Below are 24,944 nucleotides of genomic sequence, written 5' to 3' on the forward strand. Positions count from 1 at the left end.
GGAGCAATTAGGGGTTCAGTATCTTGCTCAAGGACACTTCAACATGGTGAGAATTGAACCAGCGACCCTTCTGTTGCTAAACAGCCTCTCTACCCCTGAGCCATGCCTCCCATAACCATTACCCATACATGGTTGTGTATCTGAGCGATGCATGGAGCCTACAGCTACTGACCTGTGAGGAGACTGACAGGTCAGACAGACATGCTGCTAGCAGCACTGCTTACAATCTGAGCCCAGGAGATCAGCAGGACTCCATATCACCTCCTGCTGCTCCAGCTAGACCTCAGACGGGGAAACAAACGCAGCCTCGGGCCTCTGGTACCTGCAGCAGCTAATTGAGTTCACTGCCCTCTGCACACCATATCCTGATTGTTTATTGTGTTTTGATTGGATGAAATCATCAAAGCTCCCACTGCCATCCGACTGATTTTGCGGAGAAATGGGCGAGCACATTTTGTTCCAAGTCTACCTGAACACAAATGCCACAGGAGTTGATTTGCCACAGAATTACTGTCGTATCTCAGAAGCCGATCGCCACTGTACACAAGTGAGTGGCAGGCTTGCATATGCGGCCTTTAAAACCTGGAGGCATATGACAAGAACAGGAGATAAAGCTGCAGCGGGCCTGTCACTGATACAAGCCTATCAGTTCAATCAATATGTTGTGAGTCTGTGTGTTGTGTGCAAGTCTGGTGATATATCAAAAATGCAACTAATCCATGCTGTGTGTTTACATATGAATGATTGCCTGCCAGAATTTTATAGGTGTGTCACTCAGGTGGGAGATGGGTACATTTGTTTGTGAGGTAATAAATCCCTGACTGAGCCAGTTCAAACTTTACTGAGTGATACGCCTAGAAAAGCCTGACAGTTTAATAAGCCACCTGTCAACTTCAGATGTGTGTGTGTGTGTGTGTGTGTGTGTGTGTGTGTGTGTGTGTGTGTGTGTGTGTGTGTGAGACTGAGTCACTGATGCGATTAGACAGGTGAGAGGAAAGAGCAAGGTAGATTAGGTAAGCATAACCCTGCCAGGCACTTTATTGTCCCAAATAAAAAGTCAGTCAATCAGCAGCCTCTCCCCTGGAACATAGCTACTGGTTCACATTTCCAGCCAGGAGCCAGCACTGGTTTTTAAATCATCCTCCCTCCTCCTGGGCCGTTTGTCAGTTGGGGCCTAAACCTACTGTGGCAGCTCATCGTGAAGCTGCTCGTGTTGCATCGGTCGCTTGTGCGAGTGTTAGGTAAAGATTGACGTGATGTGACAGCCAGTTTTAACATTCAGGAGAGTTTTGGGACCCTGTTTAATTTTTATGAAAGCAACATTATGTAGTTTTGCTGGGCAGCAGGAGCCTCTGCTGACAGCAGGATGCTGACGGGGGAGAATCAGCAGTATTGTGCGCTCCTGTAGCAAGATTTGCAAATTCAGTAACTGATTTAGATAAGACTGATGACTCTGCTGGGACATCCTTCCCTTTGTGATCGCTCTCATTACTGAAACATCTGCCCCCAGCTGCAGTGTGGATGTGTGGCTGATGCAACTAATGCCCAATAGCTAGCGTTAGACCGACTGACTGACTTAAGACAAGGGTCTAGGATGTTTTCTCCCCTTTCTCCACACACATTTCTATTGTGTATGGGGAATTCCATCTAACGCCTGGTACCTGAAAGCAGCGCCACACACGAGTGATGGGAGCAGTTGTAAAACAGCCTCATGCCCAGGAGGAGACGTACAGAGCCCCCAGGAGGAATGACAGTGGCGCAACTGTCCTGATTCACAAGTCATGCAATTATCAACCTAGAAATTCAATGTTTAAGCCAAAACTGCTGCATAAAGTTGCTTTAATATACTCAATCAAGTTCTTGGGGTTTAAAATCCAAGGTGACTTATGAAGTGACTCTGCAAACATTTCCCATTAAGCTACAAAAAGTTGCATTTCATTGAGGTGAGGGATCGGCTGGTATTTGTTGTGGAATCTGTGGTGTATTTTTATTTGTTTTATCCACAGACTTTATTTTCAACAAGAAAGGAAAACTTTTTTTTTTTTTTTTTTGCAGTGTTGAACAAGAAATTAGAGTAACACAAGATTATAAGATTCTGTGGTTCTGCAGCATTCAGGCCTTCTTGTTGTCATGTGTCCACAGTTTGGGGAACAAATGTTAGTGCGTGACTGCCACTTAGTGGAGGGTTCATCGTGTTTGTAGCCTCACTGCAAGCATCTTGTTTTTTCCTGGTTGTCTTGTTGTATACGTTTCTGAGAGCACCGAGGGAGGGGCGCTCGTAATCCCAATATATGTTATGTTTAATGACAATAAAGCTTTCTAATCTGATCTAATCCAATCAAATGTACTGTTTTCAGTGAGCACAAACTTCCTGACTATAGGAGATGAAATGGGGAAACATCCCTGGAGGGGAAACACACGGTGAAGCTCAAGCGTTCACGCAGCAATGAAACCCGTTTGTTTTCTGATGTGCGGCTGAATCACTGCAGCTTTCGCCGGCGTCTCCCCCGATCGCGTCCTTTCAGGTTTTCTCACATATAAGAAGCCCCCTTTCATTTCTGATGGGATCCTTTCAATGCATATTTCTTTGTAATCAAATTTGGAATATTTTGAATGAGGAAACAAGAAACAGAAAAACAAGCGTTACAGTTACACACTGAAGAAACTTACTGTATTTGTATCAACATAAAACTGCTACGTACCTTTTTTTAAAACAAGGAGAGTAAAAATGCAGCAGTTTTCAGATCCTACGAAGCCATTTTAAATGTGAATGTTGGTACTGTTAAGTTTTGGAATCAGTTGTTGTCTGCTGGATGCTGGTCACCTGCAGGACGACGGCCTCCCCAGCCTCTGTCTGCACTGCACTGCACTTTAGTGGCTGTCAACGGTTAAGCAGCAACCATGCAGGTGCGCGTGAGTCCGTCAGTCTGATGCTGAGCTGTCATGTCTGTGTGGGTTTTTCTTCAATGAAGCTGAAGACTCTGTTGGTGAGTGCCAAGGTACTTCCTGCCTGAGCCTTTGGAATGTTTGTTCATTCATTCCTGAGGAAATTAGTCTTCCTTTTTCATAAACACAGCAGAATGGGTTTGCAACATGAGTCGTGCATAATAAAACACTGATCGAGTGGGCGACACATGTAATCACATCTGTTGTGCAGCAGGGGGCGCTGTTGATCTGTGTCACCTCCTGGATTCTTTGAGTTTAACAGAAATATACAACATCGACCCAACAGTGCTGTCACCTTTGGCCGATGTTCTTGGGGGGTTTTGAACATAACATTTATATTTATTTTCACGACTCCCACTGATCTGCTTTGGCTGTGATTGTTGCTTTTGAAACATTAGGTTTGAGATCATCCGTCTTTACTTCCAAGCTAAACATGAAGCACCATTTCTTGTCTCCTGCAGATGCAATGGAGAGGAGTTGCTAAATTTACCCACGCAGTATTATGTATGGAACAACTCCTGTGAGACTTCCTGTAGAATGCTATTATTAACTTGGTTTGTCGTCCTTGATTGCAGACAAAATACGTCGTGTTCCCATGCACCTTCCTCACTCATCACCCACACAGACAGACCACCACCTCTGAGCTTTTAAGAGCAGCACCAGGGGCTGCAGCACTACGTCACAGCCACACATCCTGGCACGACAACACACCAAGCAAGGAACAACTGAGGAACAATGCAGTGACATAACACTTAAGCACATCACCAACGCGAAACCAAGATAAGATAAAAATGAGCTGCCTCAAGAACAAGGATTTGGGCCTGAATTCACATCAGAAAAGTTTAGAGAGTTTGTTGGATTCAACTGCTCTGAAGATCTGAACAACACTAAAATGTTTATGGAGTAAATCTCCAACTCTGGGATTGACTGACTTTCTTCAAAGAACCGGTCAGGACAGTTGCTGGAAGAAAAAGACATCTCAAATTGATTTTTTCTGATACTCTCAAAAGCTATTAAAAAAGTGTTGTTGTTGTTTTGTTTTTTTATTTAACCGTAACATTGTTGTTATAACGGCCCTCACTGTGCTGACGGGGGTTTGTGGTTGCATTGTGAGCTGAATGCACCTCAGAAATACCCAAGGTTGGAAGGAGTATTGTTCCGATGAAGGACACATACACACACGCACACACACACATGCACACACACACACACACACACACACACACGCACACACACGCACAAACACACACACACACACACACACACACACAATGACCCACGCTAAGAATATATTGTTTTCACTGTGGGAAAAACAATAAAGGGACCGAGAAGTGAGACAGAACGTTTTAAAAGATTCCCAATGTTTGTGCTCTTTGGTAACGTTTCAGTCCCTGCCTCCTGTTTGATGTGCGATCAGTTTGGTTGTGTTCACGCAAAGGGCAAGCATTTTGGCAAGGCTATGAATTTTTTCACTACAATTTGGGATTTAAGGTCCTGTAGGTTTACCATAATATCATTGTTTCCATTTAATTTTGGGGGGAATTTTATGTAAACTGTTGCAAAAAGGAAAAGCATTTTAAGTAGGTTTTCTGTTCCACTGAAGAAAAGGTATAAAAAGCATCAAAACAGCTGTGGCTGGAGCCGAGTGTGAGCTTCCAGCTGTGATACCTTGTTTTGAGCATGTTTGACAGTTGGGGGCTAACAAGCTAACAGGCTAACTGTGAGGCTAATAACACAACCTGGCATGCCAAAGCTGCAGGACACCTGGATTACCACGGACCATCAGTGTGGGGGCATCTTGTGTTTTTATCATTCATTTTATAGTTACATAGTTTTGTGTTTGAAAAGTGGTCCCCATTCACTTTAGTTGATGGGGCAATCACTGCAACATGGCCGTGTTGCTGCAGTCAGGAGACAAAGACCTGGGTGGTGGAAACAGCTGCACTGTCACATGAAACAAAGCTTCGCTACATCAGAGCTTATTTGATTAAAGGGGTTTGTGTCCAAAAAAGGAACAAACCTCTTCGAGCCAGCAGGAAAACTTCTTTTACAAAGTTGAGAGGGTGTCTCCGTGCTCCCCCAGCCGCGTGCCATACTTCAAAAAGGACAACAAAAGAGGTTGATGGAAATGAATATACAAGTTTTGGTGATCAGGACTGAAGTTGATTGTACATTCACTCAAATAAAGAGAGAGAGATTACCTAACAATTGTGTAGCAGTTTTAGGAGGGTGCATTATTTTTTAATAGTAGCATATACAAGGGTTAAGTCCAAGAAATTATTGTAGCTGAAATTGCGCAAGAACAATTTATCCACATGTAATTTTATTTTAGAAAACTACTTACATTTATTGCAGGTTTAGTCAATACTCCTTCAATACAATATTGCAAGACATATGAATAAAGCAACTGTACAAATGTGACACGAGAAACATTGTTCGGATCGATCTGAGACAGTCTGCCTCCATACTGGGCTGTTTAGTGTGCCAAAGAATGAAAGAAAGAAGGAAAAACATTTGCTGATTTAATTATCTAAAAATTCCAGATGCCATTTCCTGAAGTAGAGGAAGTGGGTGGACTGCGCCCCAGGAAGTAGGAGTGTCCCCTTGTCGTTCCAGACCTGCCGCTTGCTGTGTAAACATGATAGCATTCCTCCAGTTGTCCAAAGAATGCTGCGCTTACTGACTTATCCTACAACCTGCATTTTCCCCAGGTGGTTTATTAAGTTATCGTCATGTGTGAAAAATATCTCAACAGCAGTGAGAACGGAGCTCTAGAGCAAGTGATGTCATCATTCCTACAGTGTTATATCTGTGTAAGGTAAACAAATGCTGTACAGTGAAGGACTCGGGGTTAAGGGGTGAGGAACACTGGGGTCAGACGGGTGGCGTGCTGTAACGGATCTCCACGTTGAATTTGTCATGTGTCTTGGGCAACGGAGGCTTCATCAGCATGTTGTGCTTCATGATTGCCTCCTCGTTAGCGTAAATCGGCGTGTCTGTGTCGTCGGAGTGGTAGCCTGACTGGTATCCACTCGTCTGATTGGACGACTCAGACGCCAACGACTCTTTACTCTTACAGCGCAGCAGCTGGCTGTGGAGAGAAACGTGGATCAGGACATTTGGAATGGCGGACGGCTCACAATGAGAATAAGACTCGCCACATCAAAACCAAACAATGAACGGTTCCCAGATATTTATCAAATGATTATCGTGTACATTTTGGGTTGAGTGGTGTTGGATATGCTGAGGCCTGGTCCTCACCTTAAGTTGGGCGTAGTCAGCATGTGTTGATTCAGAGCTTTCACCTCCTCCGGTGAGCAGCCCATACCACTGTCAGTATGACCCTCCTGTGTAAACGCAGCACGTGCTTTCATTAATATGTCGTTTGCAGGGGAAAAACTAGCCCTCAAAGCAACCTCGTAATCTTCAACGAAGCTGCATGGCTACGATGCTGTGAAAATCCAGGTAAAATATCCAAAGTAGATTTGTAAATGTGTCCTTATTCAATTAAAATACAAAAAAGAATCACTGTAAGAAGTAGGAAATATCTGTGCAGTAACGTCCATCAGAGGGAGAGGAGTAGATGGAAATAAGGAGATACTCATTATAGAGAGATCTCAGTATTATTACACAAGTACTCGGTAGTCATTACTGCATCATTACACCAGTACTCAGTAGTCATTAAAGTATTATTAAATGAGTCTTTGGTAGTCAGCGCTGCATTATTACATCAGTATTCAAATGTTATTACAGTGCAATTACACGGGTTCTCAGTAGTCTGTACTGCATTATTACATCAGTACTCATTACAGTATTATTACATTAGCATTCAGCAGTGATTCCTGCATTATCACATGAGTACTCAGTTGTAGTAACTGCATTATTCCACCATAAGTCATGGCTGCTGGAACAGATCCAGCTGAGGGGCTGCAGCTGAGAGCGACAGAGAGACTCTCACCATGACGCTGCTGTGCGCCACTGGGATGTCCTCGAACGTCTTCACGCTGAGGGGTCGGCTGCACCTCTCACTCTGCTGGGAAAGTCTGCACAGAGGAGACACCGCAGTTCAGTGACGGCCCGATGGGCGATTCAACTCTTAGAAGAGACTGAGGAGAGCGACGCCATGCTGACCCGAGGGATGGAGTGTTGTCATAGTGAAGCTGAGCTTCAAGGATTTCTCCACTTTGGGGCCTATTGTAGGGGCTCCTGGGGTCAGGGGTCACCGGGGTTCCTTCTGCCTCATTTCCAGCAGTCAGAGGGATGTAGTCCTTCCCATACTGGAAACCAAGAGTACCCCAGTCACATCATCTTACACAGCATCATGTACATCTGTGCATGTTGAAAATCCATTTTCTGATGGCCTCATTTGCTAACCTACTTCAACCTCAGGTACTAAAATCATAAATTCTTCCAGAAAAGCATTGCGGTGAAAGCTTGTGACCTTGGAGCAGTCGCGACTGCACATACAGGCAGAGAGAGCAACAGTCCCAGCAGTGAGAGGGGCTTCATTGGCCTTGAAGACTACAGGCCTGAGGTGTGATCGATTCCTCCAAGATACATAAACAGAATCTGTTGACTTGAATAGAAATAAAACCATCCATCCTAATGGAGACAGTTTGTACCAGTTTGGAACCAGACCTGTTTCACGCTGGCTTGTAGCAGGTTCCCCAGATGTTCCACCAGTTCTGCGAAGGTCGGCCTGTCTGTGGGACGATCCAACCAGCAGTCCAACATGGTCTGGTATCTACAAACACAAGCAGTTTGGTTCTCAGTAGGACAGTGGAGGGACTTCAGGGATGAGTTTAAGTGCCTCCAAAGTTGCCACGCACATCTCAGTGGTGGCATATTCTGGGGATCTCATCCTGGTGCCCTCCTTTAGCCTCCTGCAGAAAGACTCGTCGATGCAAACGCCCGGATAGGGAGAAGCTCCTGCAGGATACATGACAGAGGTGACGTTCCAGAGGGATATGTGGACTACTACTAATAGTACTGCTAGTATTAATACTACTACTACCCAAGGAAAATATCTCCCAGAGGAGGACTCCAAAGGACCAAACATCACTTTGTGTGGTGTACACCCGGTCAAAGATGGTCTCAGGAGCCATCCACTTCAGAGGAAGACGTGCCTGTGGCAATGACCAAGATGTCACTTTCCTTTCTTTAAAGCTCTCAGTAGCAATTCTGATCATCATGAGCCACTTTGGGTTTGACTTACGTCTCCCTTGCGGACGTAGTCAGGGTCTTTGTAGACATCTCTGGCCAGGCCAAAGTCACAGATCTTCACCACATTATTCTCTGAGAGCAGAATATTCCTGGCTGCTAGATCTCTGTGGATACACTGCACAGGAGTTCACACGCATTAACCAACATCAGCGATAACATTTACCTACACACACACACACACACACACACACACACACACACACAAACACACACACACTGCAAGATGTTAAATTTCACCTTGCGAGAGGAAAGAAACTCCATTCCTTTGGCCACCTGGAAGCTGTAGCATATCAGGTCCTCCATAGTCAGATATGCGTCATCTGAGCTCTCTGCAGTCACATGATGCATCCCATCGTTATGATTTCATGAGGGGCGATAAGGACAATTAACTGAGCGCAAAAGGAAAATAAGCAACGACTGATTGGCTGCGGTCTTCAGTACCGTCTTGAGCGTCTATGCTGCTGCTTGACGCTGATCCAGTGCAGATGTCCAGCTGGGCTATTTTACCCAGACCCAGATCTCCTTCATTCACATCTTCCTCTGCAGACGACCACTTCTGGCTGTTCACTCGCTTCCTCTGTTGATGGGGGTCAAGCACACAACAGAACAGATCCATAAGTACATAAAAACAGAATTCATGCTGAAAATATGGTTGGTTTTATCATTTAGTGGCATGTCTGGAGGTTAATTTGGCTGCATGTTGGTCACTGGTGCTCCACCTTGTATGGGCTGTACTCTCCACGCTTGCTCTTCAGGTAGCTTGAGAGGTTTCCATGCTTGCAGTACTCGACGATCACCATCAGTGGCCCTGACGAGATCAGCAGTTTCACAGTCAACTAAGAACCTTCAGCTGTTCATGTTACCAAAACGGATCGAGTTTGTTTGATAGAGCATTGATAGACTGCATTTAATCAAAACTCACAGTGACCTCAACATAGATTTCTATTTAATATATAAAAAGAAGATGCAGCAGTCAGAGCCAGCAGTGCTCTGGCAGCTCTCGCTGCTCTGTGACTTCTCTCCTGCACATGTTGTGGATAAATCCCTGAGTTTACTTTGTACACTGGAGGTTTCTGTGGCCTTATTATTCTTTTTGTCTGGGTCCTGTGTGTTATTCCCTAACAGAGCCTTGACCTCATTTGGGGATGTAACGTATCTCAGGGCTCGTTTGGGATGGATTTCATTTAAAGCAAATATTGATTCCTTAATGAGAAATGTGAGGTGTGTGAGATAAAGGTAGTGTGTTTTGGCTGTGTCGAAGGTCATGACTCACCCCCTGGCTTGGTGCAGGCTCCCAGCAGGTTCACAACATTGAGATGATGTCCAATGTGGATGAGGATTTTCAGCTCTGACATCAGGGCACGATATTCACTGGTTGTGGCTCCCTCTGTGACACAGTGTGGGACAAAGTGAAATGAGCGCTGGGGGGTGAAGTTGAGAACCTCTGTCTTCCTCTGTCCATGTGCGCGTGTGCACAGAGGAGAACTTTACTGACCCTTCAGCATCTTGACTGCAACAGTTGTGCAGGTGGTGGCTTTCTCGATGCCGAAGGCGGCCGCTTCGACCACCTGACCGAAGGCTCCCCGCCCCAGTGGGTCGCCTGTGAAGCACAACAGTGGTGATGAAAACACTCACCAACAACAGTGAATCAGTCGAGGTCTCGCTGTCATCAGCACCGTGTGTCATGTGCTCCTTTGGACTCGTTTATTGAAGGGAAATGTGAACCGCCTCCTGTACCTGTCAATCCCGAGTTACATGTTTGATAAATTCGCCTTCTGAAACTTTCGTGTCATGATAAATTCTCTTTTCATCAAATTATCTGAGCAGCTCCACAAAACTTCCACATCCCCAATGATGAGTCGGTTCCAGGTAGTATTTTCCAACAAGTCCAAGTCTCAAGTCTTTAATCACCTGACCAAGTCATGTATTTTGTCCCTCCTCTCGGATTTAGTCGTTACGTCAACTCCTCCAATTTTATCGTCCTCAGTTTAACATTAGTTGCTGTTGTCATGGCAAAGCCAACACTGGAAAACATTTACGTCTTAAGATATTCAGGGGACACCGTTCTTAGCATTTAGCATTAGCAAAGCTAGTAGCACGCTGCATAGCTGGTGCTGCTGAGCTAATGCTGGACGTGTTTGCTACACTCAACGTTACGTTCATCAAGTGAATGATCGACTGGAGTTCTCAAGCACCTCATCAAGTGTGATGTGGTTGATCCAGCATCTTTTTACTGAATACAAATGCTGCATACAGCAGTTCTTCTGTTTGAGCTTTGTCTTTAGTTTTTACAGCCTAAACTTACACCGAAATGTTCTGTTTTGTAGATTTTAAACTCAAACCGAAAATGTTTGTAGATTATTGGTTATTGACTTGGACTATAAAGGTTGATGCAATTGAGAGTTTGAAATCTGATGTTTTGGACAGTTTTGCTGCTGTTTGGAGTCAATCTCCGTTAGCTTCAAGCTAATAACATACTGCTGGTGTTCTCTGACTTGTGGCATCACCAAGAAGTCATGCAGGGGGCGGGGGGGGGGGCACTTTGGGTGATCACAACACCTCACACTTGTACGGCTAAAAACATTTTTTTTTAAATGTTTAAACTGCAGACTGGCACCTAAAAAAATTCTGATAAGAACTCAATGTTTCAATTATATAAAATTGTGATTTGATGATTTTCTTATGCACAGCCTTTTCTAGGCTTCCCACCCGGATAGGAGACACAACTCTAAGTTGGGACTTGAAATGTTTCAGCAACTATGGTGCATGGTGTCACTGGTTGAGGAACCAGCGACGTGTTCAGATTACTGTCTCACCAAGCTTCAGCCTGTCCCGAGGGAATTCCCATTTGTTAGCATCATACGTGAGGCGTTCACACTGCTCGTCCACTGGCATGTCCTCCGAGTCCAGGATCATGGACAGGTAGCCCGTCTTCAGATCGCCATCATTTGACTGAAACATTAAGAGACATGTGGAATGAACGTGTGAATTAATCTGCCAATATTTGTCCCCCCCTTGAAATAAAACAGAACTGCAGTTTTCCGATGTCCTGACAATAAAAGGGGGCCCAATCAGTCCTGCTGGTCTACGTGACTTATGGGAGCAGAAAGTGACCCTGTTGTTCCTGGATACAAAAGAGAGCAGCCAGCAAGAGCCAGAGCAGTCATTACTAATCAGTCATACACCCCCAGAGTGTGTGTGTTCATGCATGTGTGTGTGTGTTCATGCATGTGTGTGTGTGTGTGTGTGTGTGTGTGTGTGTGTGTGTGTGTGTGTGTGTGTGTGTGTGTGTGTGTGTGTGTGTGTGTGTATGTTATTGCTGTACTTCTGTTTTCAACATAATGTTTGTTACTGGAGGGAAAATCCAAAAGCATAAGAGCATGGCAGAGGACGGATGAGGAAGTTCTTACTCTCTTTCTTCCCCGGATGACAAAGACGATCAGTAACCAAAAAAACATGGCGATGACCACTGAGCCAATCGGAACAATCAGCTCCACATTAGTCTTCTTCTCTGCTCCTAAAGTAAACACAGTGATAGAATTTGAAGGAGTTTTCACACAGTACTTTATAAAAAAGAACAATTTGACACATTGGAGACCCTTCACGCAGGAAAAACATGGCATGTTGAGTTTAATTCAGTGACGTGTCTTGGCAGCAGGGCAAAGCATTCAGACCGGTTAGTCATTGTCTTTGGCATGTACGTGTGTGTGCGTGCGTGTGTGTGTGTGTGTGTGTGTGTGTGTGTGTGTGTTTGGGTTGAAGGAAGGAGACTGTTGGATTTCAACTGTAAGCAAACTGATGTTTTATCTACTCATAACAAATTGTCTGCAGCAACATCTGTTGCCAAAGAAAAGGAAAAGCCGTATCACATCAGTGCTAGTGAGTAACTCAATGCTCTAATCAGTTCTGGTGCTCTCAAACTCTCCCTGCCACACAGATTTGTTCTTGTTGGCCATTTTGTCATCTGTCCTCCCTCGTTAGAAGTGCTGGTAGCTGATTTAACTGGGTTTACACTCTGCTGGCGCAGACCAGGTCACGTAGGCCTCCCTGCTTCTAGCTTGCACATTTGTTTGTTTGTGGCTGTGTCTGAGCTCAGGACAGTAACGCGTCCCAGACAAGAGAACAGAGGGCGGCCTGGCCTCTCTCTTTGTCCCCTAGTCTGCCCATTGTTTTGGATTCAGACACTCCCAGGAGGATGTGCACTAACTGGGCCAACTTCCTGACTTGCGGAAGCAGTTATTCTTACTCTAAATCTTTGATATCAAAAACGTGGAGTGTGTGAAACCTTGAGGCCAAATATAAATCTACTGCCTTTAAGGGTATTGTGGGTATGACCATGAGGTTAAGGATAAACTCTTGCATGAGGTCTGGACAAGATATATATGGATATATATTTTCAATCAGTAAACAGGAAATAGAATATTATTATAAACTGATATCTTTGAGTTACATTTAATGTTTTGTTTTTTTTGCCATTTGGCACCAGTTCAGGTAGGGACTGACCTTCAGTGATCAAAAAGGCCTGTGAGGTGTCACAGCCGCGGCTGTTACAAGCAGTGCAGGTGTAAAGACCACTGTCCTCCTTCTTCACACGCTGAATTGTCAAAATACTGTTGTTTTGGCTCAGAATCACACCTGAAAGAAATCCATCCAGTTTAAGAAGCTGTGCCAACTCGAGTGAGCACGATCTCCCTGAAAACCCGCGCCCGCCTCACCTGAGCCCTCTACCACGGTGTGGTTGTTTTTGGTCCACACCACTGTCGGGTTTGGCGTCCCAGCAGCGTCACAGAGGAGTGTGACGGTTGCGCTCACGTTTGCTTTCTGGTCCGTGAAGTTGTTAAGGATCCTTGCGGCCTCAAGACCTACGATCACAGCACCAAGTCAAGTCCAACTTTCACAGCCAGTAAAAAACTTGGAATAAGTTTTTGTAGTTGAGAATGTGAAATTGTTACTGAAGGCTGAGTCGATGAAATCGACGGCGGGTGACGCTCAGGAGGGAGAGTGGCCCAGACATTCTAATCTATACGATACTGTGCTAAACATAAATGCTTTGAAACACACAGAGTGATTAAAGAATTTGAAAATATGAAGCTGAAGCGCCTCTTTAAATCTCCAAACCTCTGATAATAAAGTCCTATTCCAACTGTAATCTGACATCAAATGAACATCAGGAACCTTGACGATGAAAGTCCAGACCTCAGAACTGGACAGAATTCAAATCCTAAATATTGATTTCAAAATACTTTTACAATGTTTTTTGGGGGGGGGGGGGGGGGGGATAACAACATAAATTCAAATCAACACCATATCAACATCAGCTGTCACCAGTAGTCTACCTCAAGGGTTTGATAATGTGGGTGACTGGCAGGGTGCCTGCTGGGACGTAGTCATTTCACCCTCCGGAGTGTCAGACAACGACTAAACGATCTCAGTGATAACAATTTGAAATGAAAAGGGTCAAAGATCAAAAATGGTTTAACCTCTGAGGAAGAGATGGCGCAGCAGGCAGGTTTTCTCTCCAGTCTTGATGTTTTCCACCTGACAGGCGTACAGGCCCTCGTCCTGGCGGGAGGCATTGGGCAGCAGCAGCTCCAGGGTCACGTTGGTGCCCCGCAAGCTGGACCTCACGGCCTGCGACAGGGGCCTCTGCTGCAGTGACATGGAGCGACAGGGCTGCACTGACGCGAGCGGCTCTGACTCTGAGATGTTGGTCACACGGTACCAGGCCAGGTTGCCGTACATCAGCCGGTCTGCCTTGCACCGCAGCACCACTTGGTCCTCCTCTATGGGCTCGCTGGACGGAGACACGCTCACCTCGAGGCCCCCTGACAGTGTACGATCAACACGCAAGCAGGAATGAGAGGGGAAATGTAGCCATGGTTACAGAGAGGGATAAGTGAGGAGGAGAAGGAAACATACGTGTAACATGGAAGAAGATGATCCGTGTATCCTCTCCGACTTTGTTATGAGCCATACACCTGTAGAGGGCGTGGGCCTCGGCTTTCTGTATCCTCAGAGAGCTCATGATTTTCTGGGGAAATGCATTCAGTTCAGTAATAAATCATGATATAATAAATAACCCCACAATCAGGACGAACGGGGTTCATACGCAATGCTGTAAGAAAGCAGAATTTCGATGGTGCTGAAGAAGACTGCGCGGCGTGACTTACCCTCTGGGCGTCGTCGATGTCAGCAAAAATCCGCTCCACAGGGTTGATCCCCGAGCTGTTATTGATGTCTCTCCACCCTTTACACTCTGCTACCTGGACCTCAGACGTCATCAGCCCTGACCTGCAATCAAAGTAAAGAAACTCACCACAGTCGTACTGAGGCTCCATGTTTATACCCTGTATAGATGTGACGCTATGACACAACCACTCCATGACATCTAACAGAGCTAAAACTTCTAAAGTCTGGATGTTTGTTAGCTCGACCAAGGAGGGATCAAACCTCAGGATTAGACACAGCACAGGAAAGAATCCACAGAATTTAGCGGCGGGTTAGTCATAGCACCACCTAGTGGCAACAGGAAAAGCCATCTACTCCCATCAGGGGCTCCACCAGATCGTCTTTAATGTGGTCTGACTGACTTAAGAACTTTGTGATGGCTTAATGTGAGGTAGTTTTTGCTGTTGCCATGGCGAAGTGGACAACTTTTTGCCATAGAACAGGGAACTGCAGTAGCCGGACCCCACATGATCAGACCTTTTCCAAACCTCACACAACCTTCCAAGCTTGAAGACGGGTGGCTACAGGAAGTAAACCTGAAGTTTAACATTTACAGTGAGAGTGCGTTCTCTCGTGCCACCTATGCAGTGGGTGCAGGAGCTGAGATTTCCACCACAGTCAACATATTAGTTTCCTCCTTCGTGCAAAACTCAAATACTATGACGTGTCATGCGGCTCTAGTTAGTGCCACAGCAGTATGGGGGGGCCAAAGTTCACCTCGGCCCAGGTACACGAGCTCTGACACTCTCTGTACCGACTCAACTGTATCAATGAAGATTGCTGTTGTTGTTACCCCGCTGTATTAAGCAATTCATTTTCAGTTAAAAAAAAAAATCATTGATTACTAGAAAATGAAAAGTAAAATCAAGCACCCAAAAATGAGACCAAGGGAGAACACAAGAAAAGATGAAGCTTCAGCTGGAAGAGACGTTCTGTACAGAGAGCACAGGGGGAACAACAGGAAATATAGAGCAGGACTGACTAAGGAAGTGCTCGGATGTGTCGGCAGAAGATAAGGAAGCTGCTGATGGCCGTCTTTGGTCACAGCAGACATGCGTTTTTCTTTCTGTCAACAGTTGTGAAATGACTGAACACCTGAGGAGGCGATTGTGTAATCGCGAGAGCCTCCGTCTGCACCCTAAACACACGACCCACAGAGGCACGCAAGTTGTTGGAGAATCTTTGATTGAGAAATTAAGCCAACGTACTCGCGAGTCTGAGAAATTGATGTGCGTCTAAAAATGGACATTGTGAAGAGCGTGCATTACATCCGCTGATCTGCATCGGGTCAGAGTTGGCGCTCATTGTCTTGTGTCTTGTTTTTGTCAACATCACGAAAGCGGCTATTCCTCCTCTAAATCAACAACCTGTTGACAATGAGGGACTGAGAAACACGCAAGCACTGTGCACACTGTGACAAAAACAAATTCTGTGGCACTTCTCTAAATCTTTGTCCACAGGCACGCACACACACACACACACACACACACACACACACACACACACACACAAACTTACAAGAAGGCCTCAGGACAGTCCTCTTTGGACATCCACTGCCACTGGATGTGTGCAGGTGTGGGAAATCCACGGGCAGTGCACCTCAGCGTAGGGCTGCTCCCGTACGGGTACACATCCGTGTCCACTGCCACCTCCTTCTCAATGATATGAGGAGGAACTGTGGAGCACAACAGAGGAATTATCACCACCGTCAGCAGGAGCATCAGCCATTGTATGAAGAAACAGAGGACCACGTGCCATTGACCAGCAGCTGGAAAGAGCGCCTCTGCTCCTCATTGGTGATCTTGTTGGTCAGGACCATCGTGTAGTTTCCTGCATCCATTTCTGTGACCCCGCGGATGACGAGGGAATCATTTTTCTGTTTGATCCTGTAGTCATCCTTCATTTGGAGACCATTTTTCAACCTGAGCGGAGGAGAGGCCCGACAGAGAGTTGATTCTGTCTCCAACACGTAGATCACGACTTTGTCACATGTTCAAGTACATTCTCTTTGATTCAATGACAAACTGCAGAAGAATCTGCCAGTGCGATGATGACAACGACTGCGAGCGTACCATCTGAAGTCTGGCTCAGGGTACGCTGAGTATTTGACAGGGATGTATGTCGATGTCTGATCTCCCACGTTTACCTCCCAAACCTTCGTCCATGGTTCTTTCATATCGATGAAAGGCTTTTCTGCAAAACATGAGAAAGAACATGAAATACTGATTAGTGAAACAAATGGTCATTATTTCAAGAGTCATGTTCTCAAAATGGAAAACCTGTACGTATGAAGCCTCCCCCCCCCAGAAAATATATCCAGCATTCCAAGGGATGCTATCAGCGCTGTTTGCTGTGTCAACTGAGGATGTATTTGATCAACTTAGTTTGATGTACAATTGACATGAAAACAAAGAGAGAGAGGAAAAAAACCCAGATTTATTAAATGCTGGCAGCTCATCTGAAAGGGCAGGAGGATTTAAATGAATCCAGCTCAAAACTGCAAAGAAGCTAAACTTTTCACTTGATTTGTTCACAGCAGTAAAAAAAAAAAAAAAATAAATAAGAAAAAGACTCATTTTAAATATATATTCAAAACTGGAGCCTGTTGAAATTGACTCATTGAGAAAAAATATCACTGAAAGTGTGTTTGTGTGTGTTTTATTTCTGGATCGTAAGAGTGAATGTTGTAAGAGTAAAGCAGTTGTATATAACAATCGTTGGGTTTGGGTTTTTTTTGGTTTTCTTTTCTTTTGACAGACCGACCGTAGACTTTAAGAGAAGCTGAGGCAGTTTTCTCCATCTGCCCGCTGGATGCAGTACAAGTGTATTCTCCAGTATGATCGACGGTCACATTCTCCACCACCAGTGTGTTGGACAGCTCCAGGGAGTTCCACAGCTTCTTCTTGTGGGGCATCACGTGGGCCGGCCTGGAACTGTTCCCCGAGGTCTGATAGAGGCAAAACCAGGAGGCAGGGTGTAATTAAACAGACAATAAAACACATGTGGATGTTTAAAAGTCCACTAAAATTTTAGAATAAAAAAGTGTATTATTGCAGTTGTTTACCTGTGCCCCAGAGTTTATTATCCATACTCTTTATCTTCTATTATTTGCAAAATATATACCAAAAAATCTGTTTCAGGTCTTTGCTCATCATCATCATCGCTGGCTTGACATGTGATGACTCATACTGTGCTCCGTTGTGTGTACGGGATTTTTTTTTTGCATACAATGAAAATGATTTCTCAGATTTCTACCCATCCCCCAACTATCCTCAGGGACCAACTTTGTAAAATAGATAAATTGATTGAGGCCCCCCCCCCCCCCCATGTTCTCCCTGTTCCTGCTGGGTTCTCTCTGGTACTCCAGCTTCCTCCACAGTCCAAAGACATCAAGAGGGACCAGGTTAATCCAGACTCTAAATTGACCGTAGGCGTGGCTGGGAGAGCCAATGGTTGTCTGTCTCTATGTGTTGGCCCTGCCATGGACTGGTGACCTGTCCAGGTGGAAGGCTGCTGGGATAGGCTCCACCCCCCCTCCCCCACCACCCTTAGCAGGATAAGCAGTAGAAAATGGATGGACGGATGGATGAATGGATGGATAATCAGACTCTGATTTGCATTACTCGGGGCCTTTGAGAATGTTTCTTAAAGAAAGATGAGACAGCGTTTCTCTCTCAGGTAAATAGTCAGAAAATCAAAAACACATCTGGTCATCTTTCTCCTGCTAGAGAAAAAAGTAGAAGAATTCCTGAAAGCAGGAAGTAAGGAACAGCACAAAAAAGCATCAATCATGAGAGAAGACAAAGCAAAGTAGTCGAGACACTGACCAAGGCCAGACCCGAGTGTGTCCAGTTGAACTCGATGCCCACATTGAGTTCAGTGTGGGCAGTGCAGCTCAGCATCAGCCGCTCTCCTACAGCCAGCCTGACGTGCCTGGGGGTCAGGGTGAGGTCATAGATCTTGTATCCTGCGGAAAAGGGAGGTAAGACACAGCAGTGGGTCGACAGCCCATTGTTCTCCAGGACTACGGGCTCTCTTTACTCTCCCTCACTCTCAGGACCCACCCTCTCTTACTCAATAGCCCTCCCTCTCTCCCTGGCACACACACACACACACACACACACACACACACACACACACACACACACGCACACGCGCGCACGCACACACACACACACACATAAAAAAAACACACAGTGCTTACATAAGTATTAAAAAATGAGAATTAAAGAAACACCCACATACATTTATACTATTGACTATTTCTTTCAGTCCTTTTTGCGTCTTACCAACAACAGCGACAATGTAGAGAGGGGACTTAAACGTCTCATTTCCAATGTGAGTCTGGCAGGACACGACGCCGGCGTAGCTGATCAGGTGACTGGGAACTGTGAAGCCCGTCCTGGCGTCCCACAGAGAATCTTTCCCATCAGGATGGAGCTCCTTATTTGGATACTTCTGACAGACAGGGGAATTTGTAGATTTTGAACACAGAATTTTGAAAAACAAACAAAACAAAAAACAGAAATACCAGCATATTTTAGAAAGGAGCAGTTTTGCCTACCAGGCTCACACACACGCACACACACACACACACACACACACACACACACACACACACACACACACACACACACACATTAAGTTCACTGCACTATAAAAAAAAACCCTGCATTGTCTTCTCTAACAAATGTTTGTTTAGCTTTGCAAAGTTTGAAAAAAACAACCCCCAGTTGTTTAACTGAGGTGATTTCGGCTTGTGATTGGGACCAAACGAACGTGCTACAGCAAGGCTGCCTGCCATCATGGAGCATATTACTAGCTACTTGACAAGGTTCTAGGAGGAACTCAAAATCTGGTCTTTTGGTTTTCGATTGGTTATTATCAGAAGAGAAAAAGCTTTTCCTTACAGTGTGGAGCGTGACATTGAGGTTCTCCACAGAGCCCCGGCAGGGTATGACCACCCGCTCCCCCTCCCGGATGAACACAACCTCATACTCTTTGTCAGAGGGCACAAATGGCACCTTGTAATCTAAAATCCAAACAAATGCAAAAACAATTAGGTGTGTGTTAAACTTAAGTTAGGAGAAAGAAAGAAAGAAAGAAAGAAAGAAAGAAAGAAAGAAAGAAAGAAAGAAAGAAAGAAAGAAAAGCATAGTGAAAGCATCAATGACAGAAAGTGGACAAAAGTAACCTTGAGTTCTTAAAGTTTTATGTGCATGACAATACTATCTCTGTCACACACACACACACACACACACACACACACACACACACACACACACACACTGTGTGAGATATACTTGTCATTTCAAGGGGCAGTAAGTCAGTTTTTATAAGACTAGAGTTCTGAGTCAAGATGGATCAGTCTCACCCATCCATCTTCAACTGCTTATCCAAACCTATCCAGAAACCCCAAACCTCCCTTTCCCTGGCTAACTGGAGGATCCCGAGGCATACCCCGCGCCGCGTGGACACGTAGACCTACCACTTGGTCCTTGGTCTGCCCAACAGCCTCCTTCCAGCTGGACGTGCCTTGAACGCCTCCCTCAGAGAGCGTCCCAGTGCTATCCTGACCAGATACCCGAACCAACTCAACTGGCTCCTTTCAACGTGAAGAACCATCAGCTTTACCCCGAGTTCCTCATGGATGACCGCACTTTTCACCTTATCCCGAAGGAAGACACCTGCCGTCCCACTGAGGGAAACTATTTCAGCCACTTGTCTCACAATCGTGTTTTTTCGGTCATGACACACACTTCATGACCATAGGTGAGAGCAGGAGGGAAGACTAACAAAGATCAAGATTTCAATGCAAAACCTTGCTGATACGATTCTTTGGCCCATCTTGCACTCCATAGTTCCCTCACCCTAGAACAGGACCCTGAGATACTCCTCTTTCACGTGAAGGAAGGACTCATTCCCTACCTGGAGTGAACAATCCACCGTTATCTGGCTGAGAACCATGGCCTCAGTTTAAAAGGTGCTGATCTTCATCCCAGCCGCTTCACACTGAAGGTCAGGGACCGACCACCTTAACAGGACCACATCCTCTGCAAAAAGCTGCAGTGCATTCTCAGCCTATTAAACTGCAGCCACCCACAACCACAACTACACCTCAGAATCTTGTCTTGTGAAAATCGCATCCAGGATTGATGACTCGGAGGCCAACCCCCACTACAAACAATCTGACTTATTGACGAGAACTTGAAGACAACCTCTGCTTTGAGCATATAGAGCACATGGCCCTGAGTAGACAGATCTTATAGCTCCCCGGCACTTTGGCACTGTGGAGTTGTTTCAGATCCTCAGTGACATCCTCCAGGGATGTTGACGTTGATTCGCCATCATCCCCCCAACCCTGCCTCTGCTGGATTAGTCAGGTTCAGGAGTTCCTCAAAGTGTTCCTTCAACTGTCCAGTGGTCTTCCAGAAGTGCTTTGGTGTCACCTGAAAGTTCTTCTCCATAACTTCTCTGAACTCCTCCCACACCTTCTATTTTGCCTGAATTACAGCTGAGGCCGATGTCCCCCCTGCCCATCTGTACCTTGCAATTGCCTCTGGTGTCCCCCAGGATAACATATCACAAAAAGCTTCCTTCTTCAGGTGGACGGCTTCTCTATCCACGAGGGTTCAAGGGTTCTTGAGGCACCCAGGGCCCTGAGGCCACAGCCCCGAGCCACAGCTTTAGCAATAGAAGTTTTTGATATTGAGCAGTCATTAAATTCCCCCAGCCTCAACAGGGATGCCCGAAAAGGAAATCCAAACAGGGGCCTCCTCGCCATCTGACCCAACTCACCACCAGATGGTGGTCAGGAGACAGCTCAGCCATGCTGTTCATCCAAGTGTCCAAGCCATATGACCTCAGGTCTGATGATACAGTGACAAAATCAATCATCCTCCTTTATCCTTGAATGTTCTGGTATCAAGTACACCAATGCGCATCCTTCTGCTGCCGCAAGTTTTTCTGTGGTTGTCCACTTACGGGTTGTAGTCCCCCAGTAGAACTATGGAATCCCCTTCAGGAGCCTCATCCAGGACTCCATCCAGGGTCTCCAAGAAGGCCGAATACTGCAAGCTGCTGTTCAGTGCATACGCGCGGACAACAGTCAGACTTATACTTACAGTCGTTTAGCCAAGCACTTCAAAACCGCTGCCACTGAACTCAGTCAAAATTAAGACGCACAAATATAATAAGAGCAATCCCTTCATTTCCCATTAAATAAAATGCTACCATCATAGTCAACAGCAAGTCGATTATACAACAATTTAACTGAATCGCTACAAAATGCTTTGGGGTTGGCAAGAAGAGTTGTTTTTGGTTTTTTTGTCTTCCAGTCACAAGGCTTAAGTCCAAGAGAGGACACAAGTCAACGGTTTTTAATCACAGCAGAGTTGCAGGTCTTGAGGTTTTGTCTAAGCGTGTCAGGGGTAGCCAAATTTATGGCTTGTCTACCTTGAGATAAAGTCAAATGACTCAAGTACACACGTCTGACTATAACGGTCATTTCTTTTACTGTGCAAATGTGGCAAAAAAATTTTGACAATGATTCTGTTTGTAGTAGTATTGTTTCAAAAGGATACTCTTGGGGCCTCAGGCAAAAAAAGTACCAGATAAAACTGACCTCCAACCTGACCGGTCAACATTCCTATTGTTTCATACTGGAACCCTGAGCTCATGCCATGGGGCCCGCTTAGGGTCACTGGAGTTTCTTGTACACGGCCGAACATAGAATTTAAGGGGTTCTCTTGAGTTGTTGCTGTGGACTTATATGTTCAGCTGTCCTTGGGGGGCCCCCTTCCAGCTTGTGGCCCGAGGCAAGTGCCTGGTTTGTCTACCCTGTTGCAACACCCTTTTGTTTCAGCTATCAAACACTTTGAGTAAATTTTCCCAAATGACATCAATGAGTGTCCCGGCCTGGATGAACCACAGTGTTGCATAAAAGACTCTTTGGCACAAGAGATGAATACATTGAATATGATTATGTCTGCTGCTTGTTTTCTAAAGCGAAACTGTCACAATGTCCTTCCGTCGAACATCATTTTATAATAAGACACAGCAGAGTCATGCAGCTGCCACCCCTTCGATTGTATTTCTAAAGGAAAAAAAAAACTGAATGAGTTGTACCATGAACAAACACGTGAGCAGCGGTGGACATCTTGCCATCCTGGACCTTCAGGTCTCTGTAGGAGCACTGGTACTGTCCAGTCTCATTGACTGTTGCGTTGGAGATGCGCAGGGTTGTGCAGAAGAGTCCTGATCCACTGCAGTCACTGGTGGAGAAGCGGGTGCTCGTAAGGGGGGTCGTCCACCTCAGGTACTGACGACCTCTGTGAAGTGGAGAGATCAAGAAACGTGAAGGGCCTCTTTCTAACCTCCGTCTCATCACTAAATTCACTTACACACCTGCACGTGAGTTCAAGACTGTCGGATTTGTTCATTCGATGGATGCCATTGATGTTCAGCACGGGCGGATCGGGCATAAATCGGAGTTTCACGGCTGGAAGGAACAAAATATAAATCAAATACTGTAAAAAAAAAAAAAAAGACATTACAATCAGCAGTGATAACATCAGCCTGAGCTGCTCCATCCAATGATGTCACTTCATACACGACACATTAAGTTCTTCAAACAGTTAAAAGACCCAAGATTCTTGCTGCAGAAAAAGAAAGTACAGTATTCAGAAAAGCCTCAGAATAACTTTTTTTTTTTTTTTAACTGGCTTTCTGGCTTCAAGGTCCATTTTTCCACTGCAGCAGCAAATGGTGGAGCTGTTTCAAAACAGGAAGCTGGGGAAGATGGGCCGGGTCAGGCTGAATTGCCCAGCATAGTGTGGCCTAGGTGGAGTTCCTGTTTCTGAGGATGCAGGCTGCCCACCACCCCCCTAACACTCCCAACAGCCGACATTATGTGGAAAAAAAACTAGCATGTTGGCTGAGTATTTAGGCATAAAGTACAAAAGAACCCAAACCCACTATCACTCAATAAATATGTGAATGACAGATGAGATGACAATTCTTCAGTGAACACAGGCTGAGATTGTGAGTAGCTGTTCAAAATAATTGTTTGTTCAATAGATGTATGTTTCCCTCCTTTTTCATCACTTTTTCTGTGCCAATGAGGACAAAATTCTGCAGGCGCAATAAAACTTATCAAATTCTTCCCATTATTCATAAAACACTAAATAACTTTTGTCTGCGTATGCCACAGTTGAGGATTCCACTGAATTCACAAAGACCCTTTAAAAGTCTGATAGCTGAACAGCCAATTTATATTTTCTGGATATTCTCAGTTCTATGAGGAGAATCCAACTCCAGTCAAGCACTCAACTGCTCTGAGATTAATAAAGTTGTTCTCTTACCAGCAACACAATTGATTTCCAGAATAATGCCAAGAAGAGGAATGACGGAGACTCCCTGAGCCATCATCCCAGAGCGGACATGGACAGATTCATGAACATCCAGCAAAAAGGTTTGCTAACTATGATCCTAATCACTGAAAACTAATCCATTGACTTGCAATGCCCTATCATCCACTTCAGAGAAAACATGCAGTGCCGTAAACTCCTGAAGACACACAGCAGAGGACATGGACCAGCAGTGTGTCCCCATGGAACTGTGAGGGCAGAAAGACACACTTCAGCTGGGCTGCCTGCAGGGGAGGAGCATCTCGCTCTCTGAGTGGAACTAACTTGCCTCTCCTTGTTGTTGCTTGTGGCGGACAAAGTCTGAACTTAAACTCGAGAAAGAAATGATACGGTGGAAACGTTTTTTTGGTATACTGAAGCTCTTCCTACCATCATAGTGGGAAAAATACCATGATTTAGATTAAGTAATTATTTTGATGGCATATTTAAATGAACATGGCAGCTTTTTGGAAAATTCGCTTCACTCTGTGTCTGCATTAGGGAGCTGAGACCCACAAAGACCGCCAGTTAGCTTAGCACAGTGAATGGTAGCGAATAGAAAGTGTTAGCATACCTCCTTCAAATATCATCGCCTAAAACGGTCTTTCCATTTGCTATGAAATAGCAATTTAAACAGAAAACATTGTAAATTTAGAGCTACACAGCCGGAACTACTTTCCATATGGAGCGCAATGATTTGATACAGCACCTCAAAACTTTGGCCAACAAAACGACGGTGGATTACTTCTGTAAAAATCATGACCCCGAGCCTGACCTACATGTATGGAGTTCAGAGAGGAGGACGTGTGTGAGCAAGATGGAGGTAAGCTGCATTCCCCACTACCATTGGTTGCGCTAAGCTAAGTAGCAACCAAGTGCACGAACAGGGCGGGGGGGGGGGGTGTATCCTGCATATTTCCCTGAAGGTGGTTCCTGTTGCTTAAAAAACACACCATACAACGAAAGGTGAAGCCAGGGTGTCAAGCCTGACTGCTTCAAATGTCAAAGGGAGGAATTATGTCTTCAGGAACGTCTGGATCACCTGCGTCTCGGAATGTAACCGTACAATGGTTCTGCTGGAATGTCTTTTGGAAACCCTTTTGGTGGTAGGAGCTCCTGCTCAGGTACATTTTGGTTGGA

General features: G+C 45.3%; 1 protein-coding gene across 2 annotated transcripts; it reads right to left on the minus strand.

Annotated features, from left to right (window-relative positions):
• Positions 1-5,148: 5,148 nt before the first annotated feature.
• Positions 5,149-24,014, minus strand: kdr (kinase insert domain receptor (a type III receptor tyrosine kinase)). 2 transcript variants are annotated; one of them, XM_086224651.1, is made up of 30 exons: positions 23,760-24,014; positions 22,804-22,897; positions 22,525-22,727; positions 19,308-19,429; positions 18,687-18,852; positions 18,225-18,364; positions 17,161-17,344; positions 16,470-16,590; positions 16,153-16,319; positions 15,916-16,072; positions 14,340-14,460; positions 14,089-14,200; positions 13,650-13,994; positions 12,885-13,031; positions 12,673-12,804; positions 11,580-11,686; positions 10,986-11,121; positions 9,665-9,769; positions 9,443-9,556; positions 8,889-8,977; positions 8,611-8,746; positions 8,407-8,498; positions 8,162-8,284; positions 7,961-8,072; positions 7,776-7,875; positions 7,585-7,690; positions 7,078-7,223; positions 6,905-6,989; positions 6,208-6,293; positions 5,149-6,037 (listed from the first exon to the last, which is right to left on the minus strand). In XM_086224651.1, the coding sequence occupies exons 1-30, from the start codon at positions 23,824-23,826 to the stop codon at positions 5,821-5,823; spliced, it is 4,032 nt and encodes a 1,343-aa protein (XP_086080777.1). In that variant the 5' UTR covers positions 23,827-24,014; the 3' UTR covers positions 5,149-5,820. The 2 variants fall into 2 exon arrangements, with proteins under 2 accessions (XP_086080777.1, XP_086080776.1); XM_086224650.1 differs by having other exon boundaries at positions 18,687-18,855.
• Between the last annotated feature and the right edge of the window lie 930 nt (positions 24,015-24,944).

The sequence above is a fragment of the Aulostomus chinensis genome, chromosome 14 (assembly GCF_037954235.1).
Source record: "Aulostomus chinensis isolate RoL2024-O1b breed Wild chromosome 14, RoL_Achi_v1.0, whole genome shotgun sequence".
Classification (NCBI taxonomy): domain Eukaryota; kingdom Metazoa; phylum Chordata; class Actinopteri; order Syngnathiformes; family Aulostomidae; genus Aulostomus; species Aulostomus chinensis.

Bases quoted from the DNA above. Each gene is read 5' to 3' on its own strand.
- kdr (XM_086224650.1), bottom strand. From the start codon at position 23,826: ATGATGGCTCAGGGAGTCTCCGTCATTCCTCTTCTTGGCATTATTCTG. The intron at 22,728-22,803 runs GTGTGTAAGTGA...TCCACTTCACAG, and splicing joins AGTCTTGAACTCACGTGCAG to AGGTCGTCAGTACCTGAGGT. The intron at 16,591-17,160 runs GTCGGTCTGTCA...CATGTTTTGCAG, and splicing joins AGCTTCTCTTAAAGTCTACG to AAAAGCCTTTCATCGATATG.